The sequence below is a fragment of the Molossus molossus genome, unplaced genomic scaffold (genome assembly GCF_014108415.1).
Source record: "Molossus molossus isolate mMolMol1 unplaced genomic scaffold, mMolMol1.p scaffold_m16_p_1, whole genome shotgun sequence".
NCBI classification, from domain to species: Eukaryota; Metazoa; Chordata; class Mammalia; order Chiroptera; family Molossidae; genus Molossus; species Molossus molossus.
Window position 1 is genome coordinate 90,238,774 of NW_023425344.1, and position 12,468 is coordinate 90,251,241.

Genomic DNA, 12,468 nt, shown 5'->3' on the forward strand with positions numbered 1-12,468 from the left:
TAAAGACGACATAATGTCATCTTCATATGTGTAGCTAATGTTTTTGATGTCACTTTTTATTTATTTATTTATTTATTTTTTGTGGTACGTGCCCCTAGCAGGAACTGAACCCGGGACTCTCTGGTCCGCAGGCTGATGCTCAACTGCTGAGCCAAACTGGCCAGGGCTGTTGTCACTTTTTAAAAAAATGTTATTGATATTTTTTTTAGAGAGAAAGGAAGAGAGAGAGAGAGAAACATCAATGTGACAGAGAAACATCAATTGGCTGCCTCCTGCATGCTACCCACTGGGGACAGAGCCTATAACTCAGGGATGTGCCCATTGGGAATCCAACAGGGATCTCCCAGTCCATGGAACAATGCTGAATCCACTGAGCCACGTGGGGCGCATTGGAGGCTTTTGTTGTTATTTTTCAAAGAACTAACTTGGATACTACTGTTTAGATCATGCCTTTCATGCATTTGCTAAGATAAACACTGCTTTTGCTATATAAACTTTTGTTTATTTCCTTACACATTTCTTCCTCTCTTCTTGTTGGTTTGAATAATGGATTCATTCTATGGGCCAGGGCTTCAAGAACTGGAAAATGTAGTTAACACTTTAAAACAATTTTTAAAATTTTTATTATGGAAGATTTCAAACATATACTAGAGAAAACAGTATAATGGACCCTTATGTATTAACTATCGCCCCACCCCATCCCCCCTTTTTAACCCTTGTCGCAGCGCTTGAGGATAGGACCGCCAGACTGGGAACTGTGGCATCGAAGACATGACACCGAGGGTGGCACCCATTTTTAACAATGATCATCATGGATAATCGTGTTCCCAATTTAAAACAGAACGTTTTCCGTGTTTCCCCCGAGTAAAGTGTTTGCTGAGTTTTGTTTCCTTTGGTAGATTCCCTGAAGAAGGACATTCTTATTATTCTGCCAAGAGGTTTTTTGTCATGCGTGGATGTTGAATTTTATCAAATACTTGTCTTGCATAATCGTTTACATAACATTTTATTTAAATTTTTGTGACTTTGTTCATGAGTGAGGTTGGCATATAATCTTAGTTTCTTGTGCTGCACTTTCCTTGTTTGGGTCGGGTTAGGACTCTGGGAAAGGGGTGCAGGGAATGCGGAACGCCAGACTCAGTGAAGGGCCTCATTGAGCTCTGAGCGCGGACAGCGCAGGGCCTGTGCGCACCCGCCTTCCTTCGGGGTGCAAGGCCCGCGCCCACCACCTGGAGTCCCAAGAGACACCCCGCCCCAGACCCTCGAGGTCCCCAGAATCCTTGGACCCCTGAGTCCCCGGCGACCCCGCGAGTCCCCAAGACCCTCGATATACCCAGATTACCCCAGACCGCCGAGACCCCGAACCCCTGAGCCCACTGAGACCCCCGGACTCCCCAAGACCCCCGCTATCCCCAGAGAACACCGGACGGCCAAAACCCCCGAGATCCCTGGACCCTTGATTCCCCGGAGACCCTCCTGAGTCCCCAGAGATCCCCATGCCCTTGAGTCCCCGAAGAACACCGGAGAGCCCTGCATCACCGAGTCCCCCGAGATACAAGGAACCTCGAGGCCCGGAGACCCTGCAAGTCCCCAACACCCCCTGAGACTCCCGGATCCCCAGGCCCACCCGTGATCCTCCGGACCCTCAAGATTCCCCTGAATCCCCAGGCCTCTGAGTTCCCGGAGACCCCCGGATCGCGGAGAACCCCCGAGATCCCTGGGCTCTCCCAAACCCTCGAGCCCCCCTCCTTCCGAGCCGAGCCGGATGAAGGCAGCATAGACTCCAAGGGCAGCTTGTGAGGACCCCTCCTTTACCTGGCAAGAACTGAACCCCCGCGCCGCTAACTCCCCGCGGTCCTCCCCAGGCCCCCGCTTGCCCCCAATCGGCCGCGGCTCTGCAACAGCTCTGCCAGGGACCTCCGACCTGGCGGGGGCGCTGTGCGACGCAAAGGCTGTACTAGAAAGACGCAGAGAGCTCCCGGAAGTGACGGGAAGTCGACGGAAGTCCCGCCCCCGTCCTCCGCGGAAGTCCGCTTGCTGGCCTGTGTCCCTCGTGGTTGACCGTCGACATGGCGCACTACAACTTCAAGAAAATCACGGTGGTGCCGTCCGCCAAGGTAGGCGTTCCGGGGCCTTCCGCTCTCGCCTTTTTCCTCGTCCAGTTCGCCGGGAGGGCCCGGGCCTGCAACGCTCCGCTGCCGGGCCCCACTACCAAGGCCACGTCCTCGAGATTAGGGCACCCGGGGTTAGGGTTCTCCCCCCCACCCCAGAAGAGAGGGTTCCTCTCTCAGACGTTAGAGCCCTCTCCAGAGACGAGGGGCTCCTTTCACAGTGGTGTTTCCTCAGACGTTTGGGTCCTCCACAGAGGGGAGCGGTCCTTCCCAGGAGTGGCGGTTTCCCCTCAGACCTTAGGGTCTTCCCTCCCCCGAGATGAAAGGGTCCGTACTCAGACGTTTGGGTCCTCCACGGAGAGGAGGGGTCCCCCGAGAGGAGGAGGACGATCGGAAAACTTTCTGAAGCAATAACTTTTCAGCTGGTCCCTCGAGGATGCATAAAGCTGGTAGGTGTCGCGACCTGCCACCTGTATCCCTGCTGGTACTGACAGTGCTGTTAAATGTTCTCAGTCACCTTACAAACCCTAGGAAATTATAAATAGTGGATTTTCGTTTTGCCCGTCATTTAATGTACTTTCAAAGTCAAAGATACAGGAATTGAAGTTGTAGGATTGTTTCTCTTTTATAAGTATATTTTTCTGATTTACGCTTGAGTTGTTTGACTCTGTGTCAAAGGTTTTTATGTGTTTGGGAATTAAGATAAAAGAACGTTTGGGACAAGATTTATTTCAGCAGCCATTTGCTAAGTATTTATTTATTTATTTATTTATTTATTTTACTCTTTTTCTTTATTGATTTTTTAGAGGGAGAGGAAGGGAGAAGGAGAGATAGAAATGTCCGTGAGAGAGAACATTGGCTGGCCCCCCCTGCATGCCCCTCACTGGGGATTTGGCCCACAACCTGGGCTGGGAATTCAACCAGTGACCTCTTGGTTCATGGGTCAATGCTCAACCACACCAGCCAGGCGCTAAGTATTAAAGGCCACGAACTACAAAGATAAAGTTGTATATAAAAGACTTAGTTAGAAAAAGTGTTTGTAGTTTAAAACTTACACTATTATTACATACTAGTCTTTTTTTTTTTTTTTTTAAATCCTCACCCGAGGACATTTTTCCATTTTTTGTTCAGATAGAGCGGGAGGGAGGGAGAGGAACAGAGAGAGAGAGAAACATCGATGTGAAGGGACACATCGAGTGGCCACCACTCGCACAACCAACCAGGGCCGGGGACAAACTGCAACCAAGGTTTGTGCCCTTAGCGGGAACTGAACCCGGGTCTCTCTGGACCGCAGGCCGACGCTCCAACCGCTGAGCCAAACCGGCCAGGGCGATACTAGTCTTTTAAGAAGGTTTCAAATAGCCCTGGCTGGTTTGGCCTAGCCGTTAGAGCATCTGCCCAAGGAGTCACAGGTTCAGTTCTGCTCAAGGACATGAACCTCAGTTGCGGTTCGGTCCAGCCCTGGTCGGGGTCATGAGGGAAGCAACCAGTCAATGTGTCTCTCTCACATTGATGTTTCTGTCTCCCCCTCTCCCTCCCTCCTTCACACTATCTGAAGATAAATGGAAAAATATCCTCGAGTGAGGATTTAAAAAAAGGTTTCAAATAAAGTGGATGACAAGTAGACGTATTTGTCATAACTCTTGTCTTGTTTTACTTAATTGCAGGACTTTATTGACCTGACATTATCGAAGACTCAACGAAAGACTCCAACGGTTATTCATAAACATTACCAAATTCATCGCATTAGACATTTTTACATGAGAAAAGTCAAATTTACTCAACAGAATTACCATGACAGACTTTCACAGATTCTAACAGATTTCCCCAAATTGGACGTAAGTGACTCTGGGGCCCACAGATGCTTGTTAGTGTTAGTTTTTAGATAATGGATGTTTAACCAGTTTGGTCTACTCATCTAACAGATAATGAAGGAAACAGAAAATAATTGCGTTGTCTTACGTTTATTCAGTGAGTTAGTGGCAAAGTTGGAAGAAAACACGGGTTCTTTATTTTTTAGTAATTTTTCTGCTAACCAAGCCCCATCTAAGAGGGCCTGGAGCTATCTCTTGAGGCTTTGTAATCTCTAGGCTTACAGGGTTCAACTCAGGGTCCCTAAAAGCTGTGACCTAACCTGGAAGCCCAGGGTTCTAACAGCTCACTAGCTTGTCTGATTGACTCTTCTCCTTGTTTCCAAGGCTCCTTTTCCTGGCCTCAGGTTGGGTCAGTGGCCTGAGGTCAACCACTGTTTGTGGTCTTTTTGGTTCATCAGCTGGTGATGGTCAGTTCATTGCTGACTGCCTTTTTCACTGGTGGTAAGAAATCTTGTGGGGGAGCTGTGACTTCTCCTTTAAGCCAAAAATATTGAACTTTTTATTCTGCTGTGTCACGCAGTTTGCCCATTTATTTAGTTGTAGAAAGCAATAGCGACACTGCTTATGAAGTCCATGTGTGGCACATGGATCACATAGTGGCAAAGTTACTTGAGGTGGTGAAGGATGTGAGAGCTTAACTTTGTGGGGAGGAAGGACAGTAAATGTGAAAATACATGATGTGTCAGATAAATGTGGAGAGGAGGGAGTGCCCCAGCAGGGAGTTTGTAGCAGAGACCTGAAGGAAGTGAGATGGTGAGCTGTGTGGTTCCCTGGGGAAAGCAAATGCCAAGGCCCTGGCTGAGGTTCAAGAGTGGTGTCTTCCGGGAGTAGGTTTACCCAGGAGGTGGAGCAGAGTGTGTGAGAACAAGAGTATTGGAAGATGGGTCAGAGAGGTGTAATGGGTGGGGTGAGGTAACTTGTGTAGGGCTTGAATTCTGTTAAGGAAGGAAGCCTTTGGAGCTGAGCCTTGGACTGGCCATGTTCTGGCTTAGTCCTTTGAGGAGGTAGGAGGCCACTCAGGTTAGCTCAGTGACTTGGAGGGCTGGTGGTGGTGAAGGAGTTGAGAGGTGGTTGGCTACAGAGTATCCTTCAAAGGAAGAACTAACAGATATGCTCAGGAAATAGGTGTGGGCCTTAGCACCTTGGACAGTGGGCTTGCCCTTCACCAAGATGGCAAAGGACATGGGTTTGGGGAGTGGAGAACAGTTTATAGGTGTTGATCATGAGAAGTGGGTAAGATGTTCAAGCAGAAGGGCCGAGTGGTCTGAAACTCGTGAGAGGTCCGGCCTGGAGGTGGACAGATGGAACTTGTGAAAATGTAGATGTGTGAAAACCTATGGGAGGTCACCTAGGAAAAGAGTGTGAGAAGAATGCTTCATGGAGCATGAGTGGTTAGCATGGGGGAGAGGGGGTGTGGACTTGAGCCAGCAAGGGAGTTGGAGAAGAAGTAACCAGTGAGAGAAGGTTCCAGAGGCCAGGTGATTACTGAACGCATCAGGAAGTTTGGGAAAGGGTCTGGTGAGATAATGGGAGAACTGGGTGTCACTGGTGATGATGAGCAGTTTCGACAGCCTAGTAGAAATAGTCCTGACTAGTTGTGGGGGTGGGGGTGGGGGACATAGTACTTCTCTTCATGGCAAAGGAAAGGAAGGATTTGGGGGTGGTCCAAGGGAGTTTTAAAACTTAAAATTTTGAGGGGGAAATAATATGTTTGTAGACTGATGGGAATGGCCAGGTGGAGAGGGAAGACTATCTGGAGCTCAGTTCTTGAGTTATAAGGGGGTGAGGTCCAGTACACAGATGGACCAGGCTTTGGTTGGATCTGAGAACAGTTCTCCCACAGGAGTGGGGATAAAGGTCTGTGGATGGGCAGAGGTGACCGCCAGGCTTACTTCCCTGTGACTCCTGTTCTTTCAGAGAACCAGACAGACATTGGCCAGGAGAGAGATTTGGGGAGAGATGCTAGGGGGTTGGGAAGAGAGGGAGAAGTGTGATATATTTCCCTAGGAAGTTACTCTTCAAGTATTGTTTACACATAGGGATGAGAAACCTGTGCCAAACTGACTGCTTTGCTTTTCTCATTTCAGGATATCCATCCATTTTATGCTGATTTGATGAACATTCTCTATGACAAGGATCATTACAAGTTGGCTCTAGGACAAATAAATATTGCCAAAAATTTAGTGGACAAGTAAGGTATTTTCCTAATACATTGTCTTTTAAATTGTCAAAAGTGAAAATATCTTATGTGTTTCTTTTTATTTCATTAAGTGTTGCTAAAGATTATGTGCGGCTTATGAAATATGGAGACTCTCTCTACCGCTGTAAGCAGCTGAAGCGTGCCGCCCTGGGGCGAATGTGCACTATTATCAAAAGACAGAAACAGAGTTTGGAGTATTTGGAACAAGGTACTTCTCATGTATGAGCAAAAACAGTCTGAGTGCATTCTGTTAAGTTGAAAACTTTTGAAATGTTTGTGTTTGTTTGACTTCAGAGATGACAGGGTTAAATTGTTTTTTCAGCCTATCCTATAAGAAATTCTGACAGGCCAATTATTGAATAAGTAGCTAGCATTTATAATACTTAGAAATTAATAGCACTAATAAGAAAACTTAAGTTTCTCATAATTATTAGGTCAGGCATATATATAGTAAGTCACTGGGAAATACCAGAAATATGTAGAAAAATAAAATAACTCATAGTTTTATCTATTATTTACTTCCTATTTTTATAAATGCTTTTCTTTATAACATGTGATAGCATCAAACTACTATTCGGTTTGTTACCTGATAGTTTCATTTACTATAGGACAACATCTGAATTAACATGGTAGGGTTTTTATTGAAACAATCAACTCAGGTGGTTTTGTTCCCCCCCAGCATCTAGCAAAATAATTTGCGATAAGATTGCAGTATTTGGCCGCTTTGACAGTTCTTCCAATAATTTGTTTGACCTTCAGGGTAGCCTGGTGGTGTCACTGGTGCTGTGTGCACTGCAGACGAGCCCCTGTGTAGTAGTTATTACATAGAAGCAGCCCTCTGTCTAGCCAGGGAATGATGGGTTTCGTGCTCGCTTCAAAAGGGAGGATTGAGTTTTTCCACATATAATTTCACTTTAGAGTCACCTGGGCACTTAGACCTGTGTTTTGGCCTTACCCTGGACCCTTGGATAGGAATTCCATGCTGGTACAGCCTGAGAATAGGATTCTTGGTCAGCCGGATTTGGGAAATACTGTCCTTTATACCATGGCACCTCTGCAGATGATCCTCTTTTCATTCATTTGTATATTCTTCATCATGTTATAAATGTTGGAGTGAGGTTGATATAACCATTGGCTTGGCATATAAGTGAAACAGATCTTAAATTTTGAGTGTATTAATTTTTCTTGTGAAATTAAACACATTTAATTTGAACTCCTCACAGTGCGTCAGCACCTGTCCCGTCTGCCAACTATTGACCCGAACACAAGGACCCTGCTTCTGTGTGGGTACCCAAATGTTGGCAAATCCAGCTTCATCAATAAGGTTGGTTTGTCTCTGATAATTACTCAGGTGACCACGAGGACCTGAGGCCAAAGGGCTGCCATGTCTTGACCACATGGGATGGAGTGGGCTAGCCAGTTAGTCCGTTAGTTGGTGCTGCCCTATGTTTAAAACATTGTGTCCTCAAAGGAAGGTTTGAGGTTTTTTGATCTAGATTTATATTCCTGTTATAGAAACCATTTTTTTTTAGTCTTGTGTGTTTTCTACAAATTTCTGAGGGATTTGAGACGTTTAAATACATTTTTGTTAACACACAAGAGCCTCTCACAAGACACGTTGTCTTGGCATGTTCTGGGAGTAGTGGTGCCAGCAGACCTGCCGTTCACTGTGGCAGGCTGAAGTCGCTGAATGGGGACTTCCCGGTCTCCAGAGGTTTTGTTGTTGTTGTTTTTTATCCTCACCCGAGGACATTTTTGCATTTATCTTCAGATAGAGTGGGAAGGAGAGAGGGAGGAAGAGAAACATTGATGTGAGAGAGGCATATCAAGTGGTTGCCACCCACATGACCCCAACCGAGGCTGGGGACAAACTACCACCAAGGTACGTGCCCTTAGCAGAAACCAAACCCGGTTCTCTCTGGTCTGCAGGTGGATGCTCTAACCGCTGAGCAAAATCAGCCAGGGCTCCAAAGGTATTTTTTGAGTGCTGTGCCCTTGGTTGCTATGTCAGCTTTCACAGTTATTTGGTCCATGTAGTGGGAAGTGCCGAGTCATTCTTTATTTGAGTGAGTTTAATTATGACTCAAGGGCCCTATTTAAGTAACTTAGTGCTTTAGGATAATTTACTTAACTTTGAGGGACCTGAGCAGAGGAGAAACAGCTATTAAAATGTTGTTTCACAAGCAGCAATAGCTCAGATGCCAATAAGCAGTTGTTACATTTATGTGGCTATTTGCTACCAAGAACACTTACACCTTTAAGCAGTTCTGTGGGTTTTTATGTTGTCCACAAATTGTGCTGACATGGTGACAAGCCGAAGCTCTGCAGTATCCTAGCTAGTTCTCCAACATCCATAAGCCATTGCTGTGGGGTAGAGACGGGGGCCACTTAATTAATTAAAATTAAACAATAGCCCTGGCTGGTATGGCTCATCAGTTGGTTGGAGCATCATTCCAAGCACCAAAAGGTGGCATGTTTAGTTCCCAGTCAGGACACATACCCAAATTGTGGGTTTGACCCCCAGTTGGGACGCATTCTGGAGGCAGCCGATTGATGTTTCTCTTCTCTCCTCCTTCCTCTTCTGAGATCAATTTTTAAAAAAAATTTTTTAATTAATTAAAAAATTGAGTTCCTCACTTGCAGTGGACCTAATTTCAAGAGTTCATGGGCATATGGCTAGCAGGCCCCATATGGATAGTGTAGATGTAGAACATTTTCATCATCAAAGAAGGTTGTGCTGGCTGTGGCTGTGGCCAAGATGATGTAGGAGAATCTCTGGACCACAGGCTGATGCTCTACCGCTGAGCCAAACAGGCCAGGGCTGGAGTAGGAGAATCTGGTGCGTGTACTCTTACTGGGCTTGCCTCACCTCTGTAGTTCCTGATTTAGGTTCTTCCCCTGTGAATAGCAGATGAGGAAGTGGAGCCTGTCATCTGTCGAAACACAGTAGCTCCTGTCCTGGGCAGTTAAACTATGGAGGTCTTGCTTCTTGTTGTTTTTAACCCTCACCCGAGGATTTTTTTTTTTTTTTTTTTTGCATTTATCTTCAGATAGAGTGGGAGGAAGAAAGCAGTGGTTCTCAACCTTCCTAATACCGCGACCCTTTAATACAGTTCTTCATGTTGTGGTGACCCCCCAACCATAAAATTATTTTTGTTGCTACTTCATAACTGTAATTTTGCTACTGTTATGTCTTAGGTGACCCCTGTGAAAGGGTCGTTCGAACCCCAAAGGGGTCGTGACCCACAGGTTGAAAACCGCTGGGAGAGAGAAACATCGATGTGAGAAAGACATATCAATTGGTTGCCACCCGCACGACCCCAACAGGGGCCGGGGACAAACTGCAACTGAGGAACGTGCCCTTAGCAGAAATCAAACCCAAGACTCCTTGATCCGCAGGCCGATGCTCTAACCACTTAGCAAACCGGCCAGGGCGTTGTTGTTTTTTTTTAAGAGTGGAAGGGGAGCGAAATTGAGACATCAATTGGTTGCCTTGATTGAGCAGAGGATCGAACCTGCAACCAGTTTTGCACCCTTGACTGGGGATTGAACCCATGACCCTTTGGTCTGAGGGCTGACGCTCTAACCACTGACCCACACTGGCCAGGGTGCTTTTTTTTTTTTCCTTCTACCATAATAATCTTTTTAAAAATTTTATCTTTATTGTTGAAAGTATTATAGATCTCCCTCCTTTTTTCCCCCCATTGACCTCCCCTCATCCTCACTCCTGCGCCCTACCATAACAGTCTTAATAACATGTTTGGGGTACTTTTAAGCTGCTTGAGAGGAAATAAAGTGTAGAACCCCGTGATTGTTTTCTTTGGTTTCAGGTGACAAGAGCAGATGTGGATGTCCAGCCTTACGCATTTACCACCAAGTCTCTGTTTGTTGGGCACATGGATTATAAATACCTGCGGTGGCAGGTGAGAGCTCTTATCTTTAAATGGAATAGTCTCTTGGTAGTTTTGTTAATGGAGTGTGATTTTGACCGCTACAGCACCAGAGTGTCTATTTTTTTAGTGCACTTTGTCAGAGGTGGGGAGACTGAGGAGGTGGGAAGTAGACTCTCAGGATTGCCAGGAGCACACTCGTGAGGAGAACTCTTCGGAGCTTTGGGGTTGCATAAGGCCACTTCTCATTCCTCTGATAGGGTTAAGGGGAGCTGCCAGCTACCAGGAAGGTTTTGAATTATGTTAACAGTGCTGCTGAGGAAAGTCTCCTTGTCACCGTTTCTGACCCTGTTATTAGAAATGGTATTTACTAATTATTTAAAAGCATGAGGCAGTCTGTTTCCACAGTTGAATTTAACTGTATCAATGACAAAATAGTTCCTCGTACATGGGTGTGTTTGCTAGTTATTCCAGTTCTGTTTCATGATGTCACTAATGAGTAGAGAGGCATTCTGTCAAGGTCACTGCTAGTTCCCTAATGAGCTCTGCAGGTCCCTCCATCCCCCTTTTTTCCCTTACTGCTTGCTTTTGGCATGGTCAGTTGTGACACATACGTTCAGGGCTACATTGGGTATGTGAGTGATCTCCAAGATGTGCTGGACAGCAAGTTTATGAGCAATGTGCTTTGGAGTGATGAGTCTGACTGTTAGGTTGTAGATACCCCAGGGATTTTGGACCACCCTTTGGAGGACCGGAACACAATCGAAATGCAGGCCATCACGGCCCTGGCCCACCTGCGTGCCGCAGTGCTGTACGTGATGGACTTGTCTGAGCAATGTGGGCATGGGCTACAGGCGCAGTTGGAGCTCTTCCAGAACATCAGACCTCTCTTTGTCAACAAGGTGAGTGCTATGACCAGTACCACATTTATGACCTGTAGTATGAAGGTGGTAATCACCTTGTTGTTTTTCTTCTCACTCTAGCCTCTTATAGTTGTAGCAAACAAATGTGATGTGAAGAGAATTGCAGAGCTTCCAGAAGATGACCAGGTAAGTCACCCTAATGTTTTCAGTATTTCTTACTAATTCTAAATCGTCTCAGACACCAGAGTTTAGAAAGAATTGTAGCGGTGCTAGACTGGTTTTTTTATTTTTCAGCTGAGATAGCATCCTTGGTGGTTCAGTCAATGTGACATTATAAAAACCTTAGTGGCAAACTAAACCTGAGATTTCCTAATGGCTGCTCTGTTAGAGGTCGCGGAAACATCCGTGCATGCAACAGGTCAGTGCATTCAACCTCTGGAAGATATGTTTACATAGGAAGGGACTGTTCTGATATACCAGGGCCTTAAAAGAAATGCAGTGCAGGCCTCAGCAGCCAGGTGCACAGCAGCAGCACTTCACAGAATACATTTCTAGGTAGCAGGGGTTTCATAGTGTTACCTACGTGTCTGCTGCACGGAGTCTGTGATGAAGTCAGTTTGGAAACTGAATGAAGGAAAATGAGCATCTGACACTCTAGAATCGGAATCTGTAGTGTCTGCTGAAGTTTCCCAAGAGACAGGGAATGTGAGCCTTGGTTTGTCAAACTGACTGAACCCTGCAGCCCTCTTTAGTGACATTTTTCAGGGCAGATGCTCTGAGAAGCTTTGCACCAGTATAGTGGTTCTCAGGTCATGGCCACGAGCAGCAGTGCTGCTTTCCTGTGGTAATATGTTTTGAATGCAAGGCCTCTGGAATCAGAAATGGAGGGGGTGGGGAGTATGCCCAGCAACCTGGGCTTGAACAGCTCCCTAGTGATGAGTATACACTCGAGGTTTGGGAGCCACTGCAGTAGAGTGATGACTCCGTCTGGCAACAGGTCCTGAAGCATGCTCCGTTGAGCAGGTCTGAGTAGAGGGTCCCGAGGTAGGGGTATGCTGCTCTCTTCCCAGTGTCTCTTTTATGTTATGTGGACATCTAATGCTCAGTGAGAATTAGGGTTTTCAAACAGTCGTGCTGGTTTCCTTGGAGAACTTCAGTTTATTCTTTAAATTACTAATTATATAAACACTACCATCAGAGAACTCAGTTGTCTTCAGAGGGACCCAAGTACCTATTGAGTAATCTCAGTTTTTCAGTCTAAAAGCACTGGAGGATGGAGAAGAAGGGAAAGTCGGGGGCATCAAGAAGGTTGGGAGTGAATGTTGTACCGGATGCTCAGGCTCTGATATTGCACAGGCTTAAGTTCAGCCTCACTACCTAGCAGCCCTGACTGGTGAGGTCACCTCTCTGGAATAACAGTGACACCATTGGGTTTTTACCAGTGATGTTATTGGGAAGATTTAGTGAAACTGAGAAGTGACAGTGGGCACTATTGCGATACTGTCTAGATGACACTATCTTGTATCCTAT

The 12,468-nt window shown here is 46.1% G+C and overlaps 1 protein-coding gene and 1 non-coding gene across 4 annotated transcripts in view; one reads left to right on the forward strand and one right to left on the reverse strand.

Annotated features, from left to right (window-relative positions):
* Nucleotides 1–714: 714 nt before the first annotated feature.
* Nucleotides 715–873, reverse strand: LOC118622311. Its single transcript, XR_004958044.1, has one exon. It is a non-coding gene; the product is annotated as a small nucleolar RNA SNORA57 (small nucleolar RNA).
* A 1,173-nt stretch (nucleotides 874–2,046) lies between these two features.
* Nucleotides 2,047–12,468, forward strand: part of GTPBP4 (GTP binding protein 4) — a 58,465-nt gene continuing 48,043 nt past the window's right edge. For all 3 annotated transcript variants that reach the window (XM_036270056.1, XM_036270059.1, XM_036270063.1), the window contains exons 1-8: nucleotides 2,047–2,117; nucleotides 3,779–3,949; nucleotides 6,073–6,176; nucleotides 6,257–6,393; nucleotides 7,409–7,509; nucleotides 10,016–10,108; nucleotides 10,786–10,977; nucleotides 11,059–11,124. In XM_036270056.1, the coding sequence (XP_036125949.1) occupies nucleotides 2,070–2,117; nucleotides 3,779–3,949; nucleotides 6,073–6,176; nucleotides 6,257–6,393; nucleotides 7,409–7,509; nucleotides 10,016–10,108; nucleotides 10,786–10,977; nucleotides 11,059–11,124 (912 nt within the window). In that variant the 5' untranslated portion in view covers nucleotides 2,047–2,069. The remainder of the gene's footprint in view (nucleotides 2,118–3,778; nucleotides 3,950–6,072; nucleotides 6,177–6,256; nucleotides 6,394–7,408; nucleotides 7,510–10,015; nucleotides 10,109–10,785; nucleotides 10,978–11,058; nucleotides 11,125–12,468) is intronic.